At 46.5% G+C, this 21,469-nt stretch overlaps 1 protein-coding gene across 1 annotated transcript; it reads left to right on the top strand.

The window, feature by feature from the left end:
* Nucleotides 1–2,067: 2,067 nt before the first annotated feature.
* HOXB1 (homeobox B1) lies at nucleotides 2,068–3,404 on the top strand. Its single transcript, XM_010960538.2, has 2 exons — nucleotides 2,068–2,647; nucleotides 3,076–3,404. Exons 1-2 carry the CDS (start codon nucleotides 2,068–2,070, stop codon nucleotides 3,402–3,404), a joined length of 909 nt encoding a protein of 302 aa, XP_010958840.2.
* The last annotated feature ends 18,065 nt before the right edge of the window (nucleotides 3,405–21,469 follow it).

Below are 21,469 nucleotides of genomic sequence, written 5' to 3'. Positions count from 1 at the left end.
ATCTCAACTCTTCGTTCCTTTGTTCGCCCTCATCCCTCTGCAGTGGTGATTCTCTCACCCTGCCCCCTCCCATCTCTCTTAAAGGAGTTGCCAGCTGGTCCCCTTCCCCCAACTTGTCCTGCTCTGAAGCAAGGTCTGAAGCAGAGCATACGTGAGAGAGGGAGGGAGGCGGGGGTCCAGTGAAATGCTCTGAGCTCTTTCAGAGTTGGGGTCTAAGCAAGGCTCAGAGTTATTAAGACAAGAGAAAGGCAGTGTGATTCTGGTGCTCAAGATAGAAGGTACAGGCCTGGGAAACAGAAAGAGGGAGCCACACAGAGCCTGAGAGACAACTTTGGCCCTCCTTGCAGAGGGATGAGTACTCACCCTGCCCTTTTAGAGGCGGGGAAACCTGAGAAGTTTTCAGGGTCCTCGCAGGACCAGTCCCACCTGCTTCCCCTTCCTCTCCGCAGCTCAGTTGTTTACAGAGATCCTCCCCTGAACTCTTGCCCTCCTGGACTTGCCCTAGCCCCGGCCCCAGGCCTCCGGCCAGGCAGACACCCTGACAGGTTACAAATGAGCGTGGGTGTTAGATTGCGCCAAGCTCTTGTCCTCGGAGTCTGGAGGAGGAGAATCAATGGGCTTTACCTAAGAGCTTCCCTTCCAGTTCCATCCCCGCCTGAACAGAGTGAAGGAGTCACTTCCTGTTCCCCTCCCCTCCCTCAACCCTAACTCAACAGACACCCAGAGCAGAAAGGGGTCAGACTCCACTCCTGAGCCTCAGGACCTCCACACTGAATTTCCTATTCTCTAAGCAAACTCCTTTTAAATATTTTAGAAAGTTTGTCAGAAATTTGAGTAATTTTTAAGCTGTAATTGGTATTGAATTTATGGATTTGAGGCTTGGGATTTTTAGGGGGGAATGGGGTAGGAGGGAACCGGAAGAATGCACTACACTAGTTTTAAACACTTCAGAGAGAGAATAAAAATTTCCTCTTCTTCACCTGTAAGTAAACATCACCTAGCTCTGTGCTCATTGTGGCTCTCTGGAGAAATACGGGGAGTTATGTGAGTCTGAGTGAGCGAGCCAGCTATAGAGCTCTGGATGGCTAGAGAGAGGATAAATACATCCAGAGAGATGAGTTGATGGATAGGTAAGGAAAGAGTATAAATATGGAGAGAGATGGAAGAACGGAGAGATAGATTGAGACAGAGAGAATATAAAGAGAAGCTGAGGGAGAGAAATGGATGTGTGAATGAGGAGAGAGTGGTTATGCCGAGAGATGGAGAGAGAAATAGGGCATTTCTCATCCTCCTCTCCACATTTCTGTCAGCTTGTCTTGCTCCCTGAAATGCCAGTGTCCCACCCCTCACTTAATGCATCCTTCCCCTGGGGATTCTAGACCCTGCCTCACACCCTTAGGCATTTTTGCAACCCCTTCCTTCACAGTCATCCATTTGGCCCCAGATAACATACCTCACCCAGCTGTCCTAGCCCATCACCCCAAGACAAATTGGGAGAAAGAAACTCAGAATGGGAGTTCTGGGCAAAGGATAGATTCCCCATCTCCTGGTCTACAGATTTGGGGGGACAGCTCCTTTGGGTGGGGGGTGGGAAGAATGAAGGGCAGCTGGGTTGAATTTGTCCAAATCTAATAACCCAGGAGCCTATTGAAGGCCTAGGGGGTTGGGAGGGGAGGAAAGTCTTGAATATTCCTCTAACTTTTCCCCCCCTCTCCCTCTGGTCCCTTCTTTCCAAAAGTCTTTGAAGAAAGATGTTTTTGACGCTTCCACGTCACCCTCAGATGGATGGGCTGCGGGTGATTGAAGTGTCTTTGTCATGCTAATGATTGGGGGGTGATGGATGGGCGCTGGGGCTGCCAAACTCTGGCCCGCTGCGCCCATTGGCCTGGGAGAGATCACATGCGCCCCTCCACCCCCACTCCCTACCCCCTTCCTGGGGGAGCCCCGGCCCAGGCGAGCTGGGCTAGGCCATGGATGCAAGCTTCAGCACTGTGACATACTGCCGAAAGGTTGTAGGGCAAGAGGGTGTCTCCCCGAAACGGGCCGACCCTCCAGCGGCCTCGACGCATGGACTATAATAGGATGAACTCCTTCCTAGAGTACCCACTCTGTAACAGGGGACCCAGCGCCTACAGCACCCACAGCGCCCCTACCTCCTTCCCCACCAGCTCGGCTCCGGCTGTTGACAGCTATGCAGGCGAGGCCCGCTACAGCGGCGGGGGGCTGCCCAGCCCCGCACTCCAGCAGAGCTCAGGCTATCCGGCCCAGCCGCCGCCGTCGGCATTGGGGGTGCCTTTCCCCAGCTCCTCGACCTCGGGGTACACCCCAGCTGCCTGCAACCCCAGCTATGGGCCTTCTCAGTACTACCCTCTGGGCCAGCCGGAAGGAGATGGGGGTTATTTTCATCCTTCAAGCTATGGGGTCCAGTTAGGGGGCTTGTCTGACAGCTATGGAACCGGTGGAGTGGGCCCTGGGCCGTTTCCTCCACCACAGCCCCCGTACGGGGCCGAGCAGACAGCGAGCTTTGCACCAGCCTATGCTGATCTCCTCTCCGAGGACAAGGAATCGCCCTGCGTGTCAGAAACCAGCACCCCCACAGCCCGGACCTTCGACTGGATGAAGGTTAAGAGGAACCCACCCAAGACAGGTAGGGCTCAGGCGTGGCCCCCCTCCCCGGAGCTCAGAGCAGCTCTGCTGCTTCTGCACTGAGGTGTCCTGGGTCTGGGCTGGGTTCCTCTCTCTGAGCTGCCCTGGTAGAGGCAGGTAAGAGCTCTCCACCCAGTCTCAGGTCAGGTGGGGTCTCCCTATCCAGAGTGCCCGGTTACCCTAAAGAGTAAGTCTCCACACACACACCCACTTCCTGATCTATGCGCTCAGGACCTGGTGTGCGTTGGAGGGATGGGGGATGGGAATGTGGGGAGGTTGCTGCAGATTTGGAGATCACCTGGAGGGGTGCCTGGTGATCCACGGGAATTTTAAGAGCTGAAGTTGGACAGAACGGTGAATAGGGGGAGGGGAGAGGAGGGAGAAATAGGTGAGAGAACTGACGTGGCCCTTCTCCCGCCCCGCCCCTAGCGAAGGTGTCCGAGTTGGGCCTGGGCGCACCAGGTGGCCTCCGCACCAACTTCACCACGCGGCAGCTGACCGAGCTGGAGAAGGAGTTCCATTTCAACAAGTACCTGAGCCGGGCCCGGAGGGTGGAGATCGCCGCCACCCTGGAGCTCAATGAGACGCAGGTCAAAATTTGGTTCCAGAACAGGCGCATGAAGCAGAAGAAGCGTGAGCGGGAGGGAGGCCGGTTGCCCCTAGCCCCTCCAGGTTGTCCCAGGGAGGCGGCTGGAGACGCCTCCGACCAGTCCACGTGCACCTCCCCGGAAGCCTCGCCCAGCTCCGTCACCTCCTGAACCAAACGTCCCAACCGACGGGGCTCCCCAGCACCAGAGCCCTGCCGTCCAGCCCTCTCCTCTGCTCTCCCTAATCCCGGCCTGCCTCGGCTTCACTACTCAGGCCATCCTCACCGAGGCTGGGGCGCCAATTTAGAACTGCCTTTGCAGGGAACGGGGAAACATTTTTCTCCAGTCTGGGCAGGGTGCTGATGGCTGGGGGCCGTACATGACTAGAGGCCTGAGAGACACCGCACCTGTCAAATGTGGAGGGAAGGGCTTCCCTCTGCCTTTGATCAGGGGATCCGCAGGTGGGTGGGGTGGGAGCAAGCCCCAGCCTCCCGGCTTCTCCTTTCCCTTCCAATTTCGACTGGTTCAGTTCAGTGCCTTTGAGCTGCGAGGACTCTCCTCACGCACTCCTATCTTAATTCCCCCTTCTCCACCCAGGATGGAGAGAAGACCTTGATGTCTCTTGTGTGGGAGGTGTTTGGGTGTAGGCAGATTACCAATGCTTAATCTCGCTAGTCGCCACAGACCTTACAATAGCACCAGCTGCCTTGTGACAGACCAAAAAGCGCCCCCCCATCTAACCCCATTAACCCCTCCAGGCACATTTGTATTGCACTAATGCAGCCTCCAGAGGTTGTTTTCTGAGACCTGCTTCCTCCCACCAGCGACCTCATCTCTAAGCTACCAAAGTGTTTTGGAACTTGGTACTTCAGAGACTTCTGGAATGTTGTTTGAGGCCTGCCCCCAGCAAGCCTCTACCAGGAAGGCGCAGGCACGCCCCCACTAGTTCCTCCCCTATTTATTGTCTCCCAGAAAAGCCAGGCCCCTCCTCCCCATCTCCTCCCCTTCCCCTGGGGCAGCCCAGGAGGCCCAGGTGCAGTGAGAGCTCCTACCAGCTGCAAGCATTTCTCTGAACCTTGGAGACAGTGGAGGGACCACTCTTTCTGGAAACCTGAGCCCCAAGCAACCAGGTTCTCTCTGTACCTTCAACTACCTCATTTCAATAAAGTCTGTGTTCTCCCCTCTTCCCGCCTGCTTTTGCTCTTCTACCCAGGGGTACAGGAGGCTTCATACTCCAAGATCCCTGGGGGAGAGGTGAGGAAAGAGTTGGCCCAGGCTGGTGGGTCTGGCAGGAGCTGAGTTTTAAGATTTCAGCTAGATAAAGGGAAGGACTTAACTGGGTGGGGCCTAAGCAGAACTGGGCCCCAGGTTTCCAGGTCTGACCCTGGTCAGTCCTCGGTCATTGGAGGAACATGGCAAAGACCTGGAGGGAAAAGGTGGTGGGGAGGAAACAGTTCTGAAAGGGTCCTGGAAGGAAGGCAGGAAAGGAGAACGACCGATCTGTTTGGAGAGAACAGAACAGGGTGTGAAAACAGGAGGAAGTGCAGGGGAAGGCGAAGGGCTCTCTACCCCGTCCCTCTCCTGCCCCTCCCCGCCCCCGCCCAGAGCAAGGCCAGGCCTAGAGTGATACTCGGCGAATACTTGCAGAAGGAGCGAAGCGGGATGGGGAGGCTGTGTAACGTGCCCCTCCCCGGCGATTCTTGCTCAAAGAAAATCGGAGGAGATGGGTCGTCAACAAACAAGATTGACACCTGGGTTACCCCCTCCATTCCCGCCACCCCGCCCAGCGCCCTTCCACCCGCTGGGGACGTCGGGGGCGGAGGGGGCGGCTCAGGGCTGGGAGACTCCGGCCGCAGCCCCAGCCGCCGCCTGCGAAGGCTGTCCACCCGGTTCAAGGCGACCGCCCGGGTCTTTGGCCCTGGACGGCGGGGACGGGGCCGCGAAAAGGCCGAGGGGGCGGCAAGGTGCGGGGAAGGAAGGGCAGCCGCAGGAGGGGGCGGGACGGGGCGCAGAGGGCTGGGGTGGGCGGAGGAGGCCGAGGTAAATCGCAGTCCCGCGCTGACCTTTTTACCTCGAAGCGCCCCCGGGCTTTCCAAACAAGCCGACAGCGCGCCCGCGGGGGCAGCTATTGTCTGCTGGCGGGTCCCACTGACAAATCTTTGGTTGGCGGAGGCGGGGGGCCTGGCTCAGGCAGCACCGCGACGGCTGCCAAACCAACTGCGCTCTCTCGCCCCGCAGTGCCATCGAGAGGGCGCGGGCCTGCGGGCTCCGGCCCCGGTTTATTGATTCCGGTGACCCAGGGAGCCCCAGTGCCCTGGAGCCAGGACAGCTGGAGGCGGGCAGCAGGACCAAGGGGGCAGCTAATCCACTCTATCTATTGAATCCTTGACCTCTCAAAGGAAGACAGGAAGCGAAAAGGACTAAAAGTATATGCACGAAATGCTGAGCATTTGCTTCCTAATGAAATTGGCGCTATTACAGGAAAGGCAACGTTATCAATAATTGCACAGCCCAGCTGGAGAGATAGTGTGTTGCAAGAGGAAGCCCAGCTTTCCTAGAGGCTGTCTTGCCCTCTGTCTTTAAAAAAAAAAAAAAAAAAAAATCTATTAACTGCTTTTCTACATTTAATTGAAATTGCCACCAAAGTTGGCTTCCTCAAAGGGGTCACCTTGACAGAGGGGACAGAGCAAGTGTCTGTGGAAACAAAACTGGTAGAGCCTTCTTGTAGGGTGTATTTCTGGATCCTGCAACCTTTGGACCAGTGGGCAGGAAATCTGGGAGGAGGCAGGAGCTTTGGTTAGAGCAGGACTCCAAGGATGGTGAAGCTGGGCCTCAGATTGGGGCTGACAGGGGAGGCTGGTCCATTTGGTTTTTGGTCACAGCATAAGGAACCATCAGAGTCCCCCAGGGAGGGGTGAGGGGCTCATCAATCCTCTTTTAATAGAGGGGCAGCTCAAAATAATCCACAATACATCTAAGGCCCCCATCTCCTTTGATCCTAACCCCTTTCCCATTTTGTGCTCTCCAAAAATCCCACTTATTTGAGGCCCCTGACTGGTCTATACAGAAGGCATTTATTTGCAGAAAGAAAAGCACACTGTATTTTCCTATCATAAACTACAAAGGGAAGGTTGGTAAAAACAAACAAACAAAAACATAGCATTAAACTTTTCCAAATAGATGCCAAACTGCTTCACTCATAGACTCCTCCGTGCCTTTGAGATTGGTGGTTTTTCTCATAGCCCTTGAGAGGACGAAGGGAATTATATTTCCCAGAAGATCTGAAAGTATATTTTCTGTAAAATTTAAAGCCCTCCACTCCAACACCTCCATTTACCAGATCTCCAAAAAGTCTCCTGTTCTGAAAATAAAGATCCTAAAAGAGAGATTTTTTTGCCCCTTGATTCTTCATAGGAGGGAGAACTCAGGTTGAAAGTTTGTCAGTTTCTGAGGCGCAGCTCCTGGCCCCTCCCACCCGTGGGGGGGGAGCAATTGGGCTTGCACTCCACCCAACCCTCTGCACCATCTGTTTCTCAGCCCAAAGTGTGAACTTTCCCTCTTTTATTTGCTTTTTTCTTCAGCGTTTGTTCTCCCAACTTGAGTCCCTTTGATCTTCTGGACGAGAGAGACAAGAAAAAGAGATTTTGAAAACCTTAAAGGTCTTCTTACTTTCAATGTGGGTTTCTTTGTTATGAACATTCCTTGTACCAATACCATGGGGCTGCTGGCAGGGAGTTTGCAGGATGGGGAATAGAAGAGGGTGTAGATGGGGGTGGTTGGGGGCATCTCTGGATGACTGACCCAGATGAACCTGAAAAGAAGGCCAAGGAGCCAGGGAGATGGCCAAGATGTGTGGGTTCAAATCCTTCCAGCCCCGCCTCTCACAGCCTTGTGGCCTTGGGCAGGTTGCCTTGTTCCTTGCCCCCAGTTTCTTTTTTTCCAAAATGGTCATCATAATAGAACCTATTGCATAGGGTAGGTGCTGAGATTAAATAAGTTAGTATGTGTAAAATGCTTGGAGCAGTCCCTAATAAATAAATGTGAGCCATAATATCACTCTTAAGGGAGACATGTCCTCTCGCCTTTCTATAATCCCTAATCAATTCTGGGACACATTTTGACCCTTTGGGATGCACAATCTCACTTCTCACACTCATATCTTGTTTGACCCCAGATGGGTGTAGAGACTAGAGACGGGTTCTGAGGCTAAGGATGGGTAGAGGAGATTCCCTTCTTAGCAGCTGAGAACACTTCCCCTCACCTGCAGAAGAGGAGAGTTATCCTGGGCCTCCTGCGTGCTTTGCTTCCCTCTCCATTGGGAGGGTGGATAGGAAGTCTTAAAGGGAGACACTTCAAGTTTCTGATTTAGAGTGATGGAGAGCAAGGATTCTGAAGTGTAACTTAGTTTTCCATGTGGTTCCTCTTGTATGGGCTGAGTGAGCTTATGCCAGTTAGTCAATTTCCCTGTGATCCCATTTCTTCAGATGTAAGACGGAGGATGTTGAAGAATAAGTGAGATATACGAGACATGCTTAGAACGTTGCCTGGAGGGGCTCAGTAGAGATTTTCTGTTTTCTATATTCATGTAAGATATTTTTAAAAATTACTTTCCTATCCCGAGTTGTTCTTGGTCTTTGCATGATGGAAGCAGACATCCTCCAGCCTTCATCCTCCAGCACTGTACCTGCAGACCCAGCTGGTACCATAACCATGGGCTTTGCTGCTAGGGAATAAAATAATTCTGAAAGAAAGGGTTCAGGGTAGTCCCACAGAATACTAGTTTTACAGTAGGTGTAGTATCATAATGAGACACGCTTTTGGCAGGACAGCCTCACGATGTAACTCTAGGAGCACATTCTCACTGAGATCCACGAGGTTGGCACGCCCTGCAGTTGTACCAGATTTTTTTCAGATAGTTCAGTCCTGGCTCTAAGAACTTTCCTGTGTGATCTCCTTTACATGACTCAACCACAATATTCCAGATGCTTCAGCATTTGTTATTTCCCAGACTCTCTAAATGCTTTCTGTCCTCGGAGTGAATCCTGATTGGAACAGAAGTGAGAGACGGAAAAAAAATTGGAGTGGGAGAACAGAGAGACACAAGTAGCTGTTGACTTCAGCTCAAAGTAGGACCTCCTGGCCCTTGCTCACTTCACTTGATCTCTTCATCAAGGAAATAAATGGATCAGAGAAGAAAGAATTTGTAGAAAGTCAGGAGACCAGAGCTTCCTCTACTAAGGGCCTCCTGTGTGTCCCTGGAAAAGTCACTTAACCTCTCTGGGCCTGCTTTCCCAGTCTTTAATATAAATTGAATTATCCCACTGCAGCTTTACTTATCTTTTCCTCTGATGTAAATAAGAATATTCAACTTGGTCTGGGATGGGGGGTGGTAATGTGAGGGGACCTTCCTGTTAGATGTAGTCTCCTGGCCTAGTTAAAGCCAATTAAAATGACTATTTTCTCCTCCACCCGACCCCCCAGTCAATTTCCTTCAGGCTCTCAAGATCATGGGCCTAGGTCCAGACAATTCTGAGCCCTGTAGCCCCTTCTGCCTGGAGAGGGCATCTAGGAGGGAGGGAGCCCCACAAAGCATGCGCCCTCTGCTCCTCAGAGGCCTGAAGCTCCCTTCAGTTTACTCTGGCCTGACAGCTCCATTTCAACCCCCACCTTGGAGGTGAGGCAGCACAATATTTACTCAGCCAGAGAGGTTTGCCCAGAAGCCTGGCCTCCCCAGCCAGCTCCTGTGACTCTGCTCTACTGCCCCCACCCCCTTCCCTTCCTGGTTCACAGAGAGTTCAGCCCTGAAATGGCTTGCAGCCCCCCACCCCCCAGCCCTGGAGGAGCTGCCTGTCCAGGGGATTGCTGAGGCCAGAGGGCGGGGGAAGGGTCCCGGTCGTGGGGTCATGCCCTGGTCTCTCCACTCTTGCTGGACCAGCGCCTGGGCCTCCCAGAGGAGAGGCAACTCAGCAGATGATTGTCTTTTTGGGGAAGAGGTGCATGGAGATTGGCTAAAATGGAACTGTTGGATTAGGAAGGTGATTTGGGACTGCAAAGGGCCATCCATGTATCTGCACGTTATTAGTGTTATAAACTATGTCTGATGGGAGAGAAACTTGGTAAACTTGTAATCGTTTGAACTCTCTTTCCAGAGACACTAAAAGAGCTAACACAATAAAGAAGTGCCAGGCCTGATACCAGCAACCGTATATGAAAATACTCTCTTACCTCCTAACTTTCTGGAATGTAAGATCCATGAAGGTTGAGATTTTTGCTTGTTTTGTTCATTGCTGCATTTCTAGTGCCTTCAACAATGCCTGGCACATAGTAGACACTCAGTAAACATTTGTTGAACAAGTGAATATTGAAGCAAAATTTCTCCTGTCTGGAAGCCAGTCTCCTGTCCAGAAAGGTGTGTTGAAATGATGTCAGTTTCAGATGTCCAAGAGTGTTAGCATCATCAGTGTATTCACATGAAGATGATGAAAGTAGAGTTAGAGGTGGAAGGGGACTAGGGAGACATTTTCTTCTTCTCTGACTTTCTGTCCCTTAGTTAAAGGTACTTATCTCAGGCAAATGACAGAGTTCCTTTTACAGCTTCAGAGTGAGTCTGCTCCCACGGTGTACCTACAGAGCTTTCGTTTGTTTTATTTGGGCTTCTTTTACTTTAGCAAGTGTAAACTCAAGAAAAGACTCAACTTTAGAAATTCAAAGGGTTTGAAAGCCCAGCTGGATCTTTAGATTGGTAGAAAGGTTGGTGAAAGATGGGCAGAGAAGTCGCCCTTCTGCAGGGAGAACCAAGCGAGGTGTTCCCACAACAGACGAGCCTTCCTTTTTCCTCTCCTTCTCCCAACTCAGCCCTACAGGGTCTAGTGTCCTTTATAGACCAACGGACCAAAGTTTTCTTCTCTTTTTTTCTAAAAAATGTTTGGGGTTGGCCCTTCTAGGGCCAATAAAGTAAATTCACCCAGGGAAGTGCTCAAGTTTGTTTGGGTCTGAAAGGAGACAGAGAGGGGAAATGTTGCTTTCAATGCTTAATGGAAGTCGAGGGCAAGGATGGCTACCTGTTGGGAGTTTCCCAGAACTCTTGGGAAGATCACCCCATCTGGCGTGGTTCAGTTACGATCACTGGCAATTGTTGGGAGTTGATGACATCCTCTTGCTTACTCCTACCATAGATTTACACGTGTGGATCCTGAGCACAGGGACAGGAACGTGACTTTAAGTGAGAAAAGGGAAGGGAAAACTGTCAAGGAAAAGGGACAGTCACTGGCCAACCCCTGTTCCACCCTGGGGTTAGATTTCCAGATCAAGGGCCCCCTAGGAAGAATGGAGTTGGGGAAGGAATACCTCAGCAGGGGCCTGAAAAATCTTGAAGGCTCAAGGGTCCTGGGCATGGCTCTAACATTTCTCTCTGACTCCCCATTTCGGATTGGCCCACAGCCTCTGGCCAGGAGCTGTTGTTTTTTGGGATGAGAAATCTGAGGAGGCAAAGGCTGGACAACAAGCTGTGCGAAAGAAAAGCCTTCAAGGTGTATGTAAAGAAACTGGCTGGCATTTGGCGGAAAGAGCTGTCCCAGGTTCCTCTCCGGCCCTGAACTTCCTTTCTGCCTCTACCACCTTCAGTTACTCCACTGTCTCTCCTATTTACATTCAGTCATTTTCCAGGGCTCAATTTTCAGTCCCTACCTTTGGGGCCTGGAAAGAGGGACACTACCCCGGAGCTGAAGCTAGAGAGTTAGAGGAAGGCAGGGAGGCGACACTTTTTCCTGGAGGATGGGTGGTGTCGTGTAGGATGGGGCAAGTTCCTAATCCAGCAGGCGGCCTCTATTCAGCAGTTCAAATTCAGTGGTTTGGCTGCATTGGAAATGGGGAATTGCAAGGATCCCTTTGAAAAGGTCTGCAGGCTTGCAGGCTCCCACCTTGCCATGGGGAACGTTTGAAAACCCACTGAAATCTACACTTTGACACATTCCCCAAGAGCCAACCTCCCTCACCTGTTCACAGATCTATCTATGAACAAGCCTTGTTACTGTGTCTCTAACCAGCCAAAACTGACCTTGTACACAGTTTTGCAGATGTTTCTGCAACAACCAGAGAACTCAGGTTGGGGAGACAGGTATTGTTGCCCGTGTGGAAATGTTCTTTCTTTCTCTTCCACTCTTTGGAGTTTATGTTTTGACTGTAAGTGGTGCAAAAATAAACTTCTGAGCAGTGTGAATGGAAAAAGAGTTCTTGGCATAGAGGTGAAAAGGAAGGGGATCCTTTGCTAAAAATCCCTCAGTGTGATCTATTCTACAGAATTCCCGGAATGGAAATGAAAAGAAAGGAGGCAAATAGAGTGTCACCAGTGTCTCTGTGTTGGGTGATGTGTAGCTGTGCACTCAGAGAGAAAGCAAAAAATAAGAGAAAGCAAAACAAATAAAAAATCCCCAACATGACTAATTTCCAACTTTTCCTTCGCAGAATGTGAAAGATCTGGAAAGCTGATTTTTTTTTTCTGGTTATATTTGGACCCAGAATTTGGTAGGCTTTGCCTGAGCCTTCACACCTTGAGTAGGAAAAAGAAAAAGAGCTATGCTTATCCCTGTAATTTAATGATGAAGAACAGAGGGACAGATACAAAAATAAAGAAAAACAGCATCCATTTGGGGGATCCAATCATAACTTTGGATTCTTCAACACTCTATTTTGGAAAAAAAACTTTCAAAAGTTTGTTAAATAAATCTACCAAAGGTAATCTGTGTGTTCCGAAATCCCCCCTTTATGAAAAACTCCCTCTATTTCACTAGAGAAAAATCTGTTTTCTTTTTCTTAAATTCTTTTCTTTGAATAAGAACGGGGGGCTATCTGCAATAGGTGTTCTGTCTCTTTATTCTAAGTCAAAGTGATACGGAGATTGGAAAAAATTCAAAGCAAATTTTGCTTTATTCTTTCTCTTCCTCCAGATGTCTTGCACACAGTTTGCAGGAATAAACAGGACCTTAGGTTTGAATTTCATTTAATCAGCACATAAACTTCTTGCTTTCATGTCTTCTGAATTGTCCAGGTGCTGAGCTGCTCCCAATGTCAGATTCCTCCCTTGAAGAACAAGAAAAGACCTGATTTCCTCTTTTTTTCCTCCCCAGAACTTTTAAGTTTAGTTTTCAGTTTTATTTTTGGTGACAAGTGTAAATGTTTGCTCAGTTGCTGAGACATAACTCACATTCTTCTCTTGGGTCAGGAGCCCTCTTCCAGCCTCTCCTTTCAACTGAGGCAGAGTTCCAGACGCAGATGGTTTTCTTACAGTCAAAGAGGGTCTCACTCAGCAGCCCCAGAGCCCCTTCCCACTTCAGCTTGGAACTGAGAGCGATTTCCTGAGTCACAGGGTCCACTCTCTGATGAGGTCTGAAGCCTTTCGTTGGGAGAGGAGAGGGGAAAGTGCGTGGGTCCCCAATGGATCTGAACAGCAGATCTTTCTACACAGAACCTGGAGAGAATGGACTCTCCTCTTCTCCTAACACAAATAGACACACGCACACACCCACACACCCACACACTCACACACACACACACACACACACACACACACACACACACACACACACACACACACTCCACAGCCCTACAAGCTTAATGGAGGAGTTTTGTTGTTCAAGGGAATGTAGACAGAGGAGGAGGGAGTTCCTTGTAAATCTGCTTCTGGCAAAAAGGAGAGGTGTGTTTCTTCTGACTTTTGGCAAATGTGGAGAGAAATTCCTGCCTCAGCTTTCAGATCAACATTACCATTTAATCTTTTGATGACCATCCAGCTGCTTCTTTGCTCATAAAGAGAACTGAGGAAACTGCATTGCTGCACTCTTTTCCATCCCCTTCTCTCTTACCCATGCACCTGCTGAACATAACCCAAGGGCCTTTTATTTCTCCTTAGGTGAGTGAATTTCCAAGACATACCAGTGCTGAAGTTGAGGATTTCTTACTTTTCTCAACCTCACCAGTGCCCACCTGAGATGGACTTAGAGAACAAAGGTGAGACAAATCAAAGCAAAAAGACAACTAAAAGCTTGGAGATAGAAAGCATATAAAGACTTTATCCTTTATACCCCCACCCGATCTTTATTACAATATCCTGGGCTCAGACACCTCTAGCAACAGGGAGATGACTATTTATAAGAAAGATTCCCCCAGTGTTGGACTGCTCTAAATAATAGAAAATACGTCTTTATATGGAATAGGAGTTTGCCTCCTTGGGACTTGCACACATTGATCTTACCTCTTTGCTGCCTTCTGGTGCCAACAGAATGACTCTTTTTTTTTTTCTCCTGGGGGGAGGTAATTAGGTGTATTTATATTTGTATTTATATTTATATTTGTATTTATATTTATATTTGTATTTATATTTATATTTTAGAGGCAGTACTAGGGATTGAACCCAGGACCCGTGTATGCTAAGCATGCACTCTACCATTTGAGCTATACCCTCCCATATCAGAATGATTCTTAATTCCTTTTCCACATGCTACCCCTCCAAATATTTGAACACACCTGCCATGTGTCTCTCTAGGTCTTTCCTTCTCTAGAATAATACACATTCTCAGTTCCTTAATTTGTTCCCCCGAAGGCCTGATTTCCTGATCTTTCTCCATTCTGCTCTTTCTACAAAACAAAGTGTCCAGAATTGAATAGAAAACATAAAGTGTGATTGGGTCAGTTCTAAGTAGAGTGGAAGTGTCACAGCTCTTGATCTGGGCGCTCTGTTTCTGCTGGTACAGGCAGGATGGCTGGTGGCTGGGAAGAAATGGGAGGGATCCCTTCTCTCTTTCAAGTTGTGTCCATCGGCTTGACTTCTAGGGCTGCATTTGTCACTGATACCATGGTCCAGACAAATCCCCAAGCTCAGTGAGGGAGCCGCCAGGTTGGCAGCCATTTGTGGGGAACAAACATTTGCTGAGCAGAGTTTGTGTGATTTGTGAGAAGGGAAAGGAGCATTAGCTTAGAGAAACAACGGGCAAGGTGAGAAGGAGAAGCCTTATTATCTCAAGGGAAGGAAGTGCAGGTTTCCTGAGGCTACAGCAGCTACTCCGGCCCTACTCCTCCTCATTGTCGTCCAGGTAACTCTACTCCCTGCACAACGCTTTACCCTCCCTCCCTCCTTGGTGGCAGCTGCTATTCTTCTGTCATCATCGTTGTTGTTATTGACATTTACATAGCACTTTGCTATGGGCCCTTACTTCTCATCACAACTCTGGGAGGTTAGTATGATCATTATTCTCACATATGAGGAGCCCGAGGCTCAGAGAAAATAAATAATGGACCCAAGATCACAAATCTGAAAAGCAACATATCACTTCCTTTTTCTGCCTCTGGCCCTCAAGAATTTATATATAAGTCCACATATTTGGGATATGCAATGCATTTAGGATGTCAGCCTCTCTTCCACCTCTTCCTACCCTTACCCCTATCTTACCAGGCATTGTTTAGGGTCTGAGGTCACTGCTTCTTTCCTTTTGGAAAAGACAAATTAAGGAGACTACCCAACTAGTCAAGATTACCAGGTTTGACTACAGACTATCCTTCTCTGTGTAACCCTTACGGATGGAGAATTCCTCCAAATAGAGTCCAAGTCAGCTATTGGTTGACTCGTAGATTCTGTGAAAACCTCTGTTTGTCCAGGGTTTCACCATTATGGGAGATTTTGCTTTAAGGATCTTCCACTTGGGATGTCTTCTCCAAGGGAAAGATGTAGACACTTTGAACATGATGGAGCTTGATGTCGACGGGTTCAGGTTTGGTATATTACAGCAAGCCTGAGAACAATGGGAAGAGGGCTGTTAACATGAATTCGGGAAGGGATTCTCTTTGGGGACACATCTTTCCAAATTCTTATGATGGGTGTGCAGATGCTATGACTTCCTAGGTACCGGGAGCCATGCATGATACAGGGATGGATAAGGAGTGAGGGCTTTCAGCACTGCCCTGGTGCCTGCTCTCACATTAATCAGCCTCCCTCCACATTCCACCCTCCCATCCCCACCACCACATCCCACCACTTTGTTGGAGATATTGGTCATGGTAGACATAGAGATCAGAGCTTTGAAGACTTTGAGAATAAGCAGGTTGAAAGTCCAAAGCTCCAACCCCTTCCACCTGTGAGCTCCCGGCACTGGTCTGCAGATCCAGGCACAGGGCAGATGGAAGGCAGAAACCTGGAGGCCATGAGCAGCTTCCCATCACATAACTCAGCCCAGGTCCTGGGGACCTATAGTGTGGCCCTGACAGTAGGATTAACAGGAAGAGGAGAGAAGAGGGATATGGAGCCAGACTAGGGGCAGTAGGTCACTTGAGTCTGGCATCTACTCTCCTGCTTTATGCAAATGTCGTTTTAGCCCCAAAGAAGCCACATTCTGGGACTAGTTTGCTGTTTATTCAAAAATCCGCAGACTTTGCAACCCGTCTGGAAAGCTCTGAAGGGGCTCTGATAAGGGCATCTCATCATATCCCAGCAGCAAGGCAGTAAATCGAGAACATGCAGAAACATCAAAAAAGCCCTTCCTTGATCAGATGTTGTAAAGAATTTGCCAAGTCTGCAGATAAGGAGATCGCTAGAGAAAGTGCATGTGTGAGTCCCTCAGAGAAACCCCATTTATTTTCTCCTTTTCCATTACCTTCTGCTCTTTAGACGAGAAAGGAGTGCACAACAAAGGGGAGGTGGGTGAGCACTGGTTGTGAGGCTACACAGCCCACGTCACACATGGATCTCACCTTTTCTTATCGGTTTTGAAATACAAGGCACAGAGACTCAACGGCTGCCAAGGGAAAAGGCTATCACAGAGCAAATACCTGAAGGGGAGAGACATATTTGAGAAAGAACAGATAACATTTTCAACATATTTAGAGATCCCAGCCCTCGCTGGGCTTCAGTATCCCTTCACCTGAGCTTTTACCAGTAAGACGTGTCAAACAAATTAAACAGTTTACAGGAAGGCAGGAGCCAGGCATCTAACCAGTCCTTTTTTTCATATGTTGGAGTCAGCCTGGAGACAACCACACTGGGTCTTGGTAATTTCATAAACTAAGGGACTCCAGGCCTGCTATATTTCACTTACTTTGCAGATAGTCGCTCAGCCCCTGACCAAAGGGAATATCAGCTTTTGCTGAGGATCAGTAAAAATCATTAAACAGCACTGAGAGTATGTGGGGGCAGGGGGATAGAATTAGAATTCTTTTTATAGGTCAAGTTAAGTCTTCATGGGTCTCTTCCACTCTTTTTCATCCTTCCCATCATCAGCCCTGCTTGTTAGCCATAGAAATGAAGGACAAAGGAATTTCAATTAATTGGAGGCAATATTGGAGGGACCTGAGAGTTCTCCACACACAAAAAGCTTGCAGAGAGGCTTCGGATGGGAGAGCCAAGACAAGCCCATTGAAAGGTAGAGTAAGGAGGTGGGGTGTATATCTGAAGGGGGACAAATATCTGAAATGTACAACCAGGAAGAGACTAATCCCAGGTTGTGATATCTGCAAATTCTCTTTAAATACAAGGATAACTGGGAGGAGAGATAATACTAAAAACTTAGAGTATGAACGAGGTCACCATCTGAAAGAATGAAAAGATACTGGGTTTTAGGAAAGGAGCTCTAAAAGTGCGAAGAAAGAGAAGACTGGGTGCTTACGTGACTCTCTCTCTCTCCTGTTAGAATTGCGATCCGTGTTCCTAATCTTCTTGGCTTTTCATATATCCTTGAGATCCAGTCTTACCTGGTTACTTGTTTCGCCAAAACATGGCACTCTTTCTATCTTGACTTCTCATAAACTCTCCCATTTGCTTGAATGATTTTCTATTCATTCTATGTCTGGAAAATCCTTGTTTATCTCCCAAGATGCAGCTCATACTTCACTTCCTCAAAGAAGCCTTCCTACCCTCCCTAGACAGAGTGAATCTCTGTCCTTATTTGCTCTGCCCATGTCTCCTTAATTCCACTGCTGGGCACCTACCATGTTGCACTTATCACTTGTCTTTATGTCTATCCATTTTTGTATCCTTAGTACCCAGGAAAAAATATATCTTGTAAGCATATATGAAATATTGAAAAGATACATTAATGAATGTAAGAGTAAAGATGAGACAGCCAACATTTGGCATAGATGGCATAATATTAACAGCTGACAGATCTAACAAATGTATTTAGTTTTTGATTTTCTCTCTTCTTTGCATAACATAAAGATCTTCAAGATTTAAATAACAGGAACTTGACCAAGGAAGGTATTTGTCTCATTAACTCACATCTATAGCATTGCATTCACTTCCAGGTGCCAAATTTTAAGAGTGTCTTAGACTCTCTGGATTGGAAGGGACCATAAAGATTATCTGGTCCAATCTCCTTTTCATGACAATGTTTTCGTCGGTGGTTGTCCATCCAGCCTTGGATGGCAGCCTACCCATCACCAGAGACAGGGAGTTTGCAACTTCCTGAGATGGTCAATTTTCTCTTCAAACCACTTGGACACTTTTCCTTGTTGAAGAGGAGATTCGCTTTACTGCAAATTTCACTCTCTGCTCCTAGTGCTATTCCTTCAGCTGTCAGAAGACAGTCATCATCCCTTCCTCAACTCACTCTTTCTACTCTGAGCAAAACAACCCCCTTATCCTTCAGCAGCTCATTGGATGACATGATGGCATCACCCAAGGAACCAGAGGAATATCCTCTGACAACTCCCGGGGCGGAGTATAAACTGCTACATGGTGTCACCAGCATAGAAATTGATTAGGACAATAATAGTTTCCTCATTCTTGTAGTCCCACCAGCTACTTATGGAGAGTCTGTTGAATATTGGCTTTTGTTTCAAGTCCTTTACATACATTGTCTCATTTAATTCTCCCATTTTGTACATGATGGAACTGAGACTTACAGAGGGTAAGTAAATTGTCCAGAGTCACACTAAAAATACAAAGTTTCTACTAAAACTGTAGTTATTTTTTGTTTTGTTGAATTCCTTTTTTGGGGGCAGTCATACCTAGAGTTAACTCATATTGAAATATCTTATTATTTTTTGTATATATGGTGGCTTACTCTTATTTTCTCTACCTGGGTTCATACAGTGATGAAAAAGATTTTTTCCAAATTTTTATTATGTGAAATTTCAAATATTGAGGAAATATTAAAAAGAATAGCGTGATTGAATTTAGTTGTTACCATTTGTCAGGTTGGCTTTACGTAACTTCTTATTTATCCATCCATCCTTCCATCCAGGCATTTCAAAACAGGTTGTACTTCACACTTAACTTTTTTAGTGTGCATCTCCTCAGAATAAGGACATTGTCTTCCAGAACCAAAGTACCACTATCACACCTAAAAAAATTAGCAATAGCACCCAGTCCATTACGAATTTCTCTAACTTTCTCAAAATATCTTTTTTTAAAAACAAATTGTGGTAAAATACACGCAATATAAAATTTACCATTTCAATTATTTAAGATTTTTATCCTTCATTCTGTTAATACAGTTCACTAGTGTTAAGTACATTCACATTATTGTGCAACCAACTCCAGAATTCTTTTCATCCTGAAAAACTGAAACTCTATGCCCATTAAACAACCACTCCTTGCTCCCTTTTCCCCCATCCCCTGGCAAACAGCACCCCATTGTCTGTGTATGGATTTGACTACCCTCGATATCTCATATAAGTGAAATCATACAATATGTGTCATTTCATGACTGGTTTATTTCACTTAGCATGGTGTCCTCAAGCTTCATCCATGTTGTAACACAGGAAATGTAGGATTTCCGTCCTTTTTCAGGTTGAATAATATTCCATTGTGGTATATGCCACACTTTGTTTATTCATTCGTTGATGGACATTGAGTTGCCTCCACCTTTATGCTGTTGTAAATAGTGCTGCTATGGATGTGGGTTCATAAATCTCTCTGAGACCCTGATTTGAATTCTCTGGGGCTATATACCCAGAAATGGAATTGCTGGACTATATGATAATTCCTATAATTTTTTGAGGAAACTCCATACTCTTTTCCATAGCAGCTGCACCATCTTACAGTCTGACCAATGGTGTACAAGGGTTCTTATTTTTTCACATCCTTGCCAGTGCTTGTTATTGTCTGTTTTTATTTTTGTTTTTTTATTTTGAAGGTAACTATTCTATTCTAGGTGCCCTTGTCAAAGATGAGTTGACATATATGCGTGGGTTTATTTCTGGGCTCTGTATTCTGTTCCATTGGTCTATGTGTCTGTTTTCATGCCAGTATCATACTGCTATGATTACTAGAGCTTTACAATGTAGTTTGAAATCAGGAAGTGTTATTCCTCCAGATATGTTCTTCTGTCTTAAGATTGCTTTGGCTATTCAGGGTCTTTTGTGGTTCCATGTGAATTTTGGAATTTTTTTTTCTATTTCTGTGAAAAATGCCATTAAAATCTTGATGGGGTTTACACTGAATCTGTTGATCATTTTGGGTAGTCTGGACATTTTAACAATATTAATTCTTCCAAATCATGAACATGAGCTGTCTTTCCATTCATTTGCATCTTGTTCAGTTTCTTTCATCAGTGTCTAACAGCTGTCAGTGAACAGATCTTTCACCTGCCTGTATTTTATTCTTTCCAATGCTATTGTAAATGGGATTTTTTAAAAAAAATTTCCTTTTCAACATTTATTGTTAGTGTATAGAAATATAACTGATTTTTGTATGTTAATTTTATATCCTGCAACTATACTGCATTCTTTTATTAGTAATAACAGTGTTTTGGCGATGTCTTTAGGGTTTTCTATATATAAGATCCTATTATCTTCAATAAGAGACGACTTCTTCTTTTCTGATGTAGATGCCTCTTATTTCTTTTTCTTGCCTGATTGCTCTGGCTTGGTCTTCCAGTACAAGGTTGAATAGAATTGATAAGAGTGGATGTTCTTGTCTTGTTTTTGATCTTAGAGGAAAAGCTTTCAGCTTTTCACCATTGAGTGTGATGTTAGGTATGAGTTTGTTATATATGGCCTTCCTATGTTGAGACCATTTCTTCTATACCTAATTTATGGAGCATTTTTTATCATGAAAGGATGTTGAATTTTATTAAATGCTTTTTTTTATCTGCTGAGATGATCATATGATTTTTATCCTTCATTCTGTTAATAAGAATATCACATTTATTAATTTGCATACATTGACTCATTCTTGCATTCCAGGGGTAAATCCTACTTGATCATGGTGTATGATCCTTTTAATGTGCTGTTGAATTTGATTTGCTAGTATTTTGTTGAGGATTTTTGCTTCTATGTTCATTAGGGATATTGGCTATAATTTTCTCTTCTTGTAGTGTCTTTGTCTGGCTTTGGTATCAGGGTAAGGCTAGCCTCGTAAAATGAGTTTGAAAGTGTTCTCTCCTCTTCAATTTTTCGGAAGAGTTTGAGAAGGATTGGCATTAGTTCTTCTTTAAATGTTTGGTGGATCTACTAATGAAGCCAACTAGCCCTGGGCTTTTCTTTGTTAGGGATTCTTGATTACTGATTCAATCTCTTTACTCGTCAATGGGCTGTTCAGATTTTCTTTTTCTTCATGATTCAGTCTTGGTAGGTTGTATGTTTCTAGGAATTTACCATTTCTTCAAGGTTATCCAATTTGTTGGTGTATAATTGTTTATAGAAGTCTCTTATGATCCTTTGTATATCTGTGGTATTATATTATCTGATTTAATCCTCTTAACAGTAGGTAAGGTAAATATATTTAATCTCCATTTTACAGAGGGAAAACGTGGACCTCAGAGAAGTTGAGTGACTTTCCTAAGGTTACATAACTAGTAACTGGTGGAGCCAGGACTTGAACCCAGGTCTTTTCACTCCCAGTTCATTGTTCTTCTCCTGTATAGGGTATTGTTGAAGCAACTGGAAGTGCTTAGCTTGGAGCAGAAAAGACGTGGAGCAGATATTATAGATATTTTTAAAGATCTCAAGGAATGTCACATGGGGTTCTTGAAAGGGCTTCCATTCATTGTGTTTTGCTTTTATGAATGAAATTAGGAAGGGAATAGGAAGAACGTTTTGACAATAAAAGCTGTTCAAAATTGAACTGAGCTTCCTAATCAGTGCCCTATCACTTCAGGTGTTAAGGCATCAGTATACTACCATCTGACAGGGATTTGTTTTAGGGAAGGTTTGGGGGCAGGAGTCTGGACCAGATGACCCTGAGATCTCTTAAAGACTCTAAGATTCCCTTTGGGTCTTCCCCCATATCTCATCCTGTGAACATTTGC

Source organism: Camelus bactrianus, chromosome 16 (assembly GCF_048773025.1).
Source record: "Camelus bactrianus isolate YW-2024 breed Bactrian camel chromosome 16, ASM4877302v1, whole genome shotgun sequence".
NCBI lineage: Eukaryota > Metazoa > Chordata > Mammalia > Artiodactyla > Camelidae > Camelus > Camelus bactrianus.
Note: the sequence above shows the minus strand (reverse complement) of the source record. Positions and strands in the feature narration are given on the sequence as shown.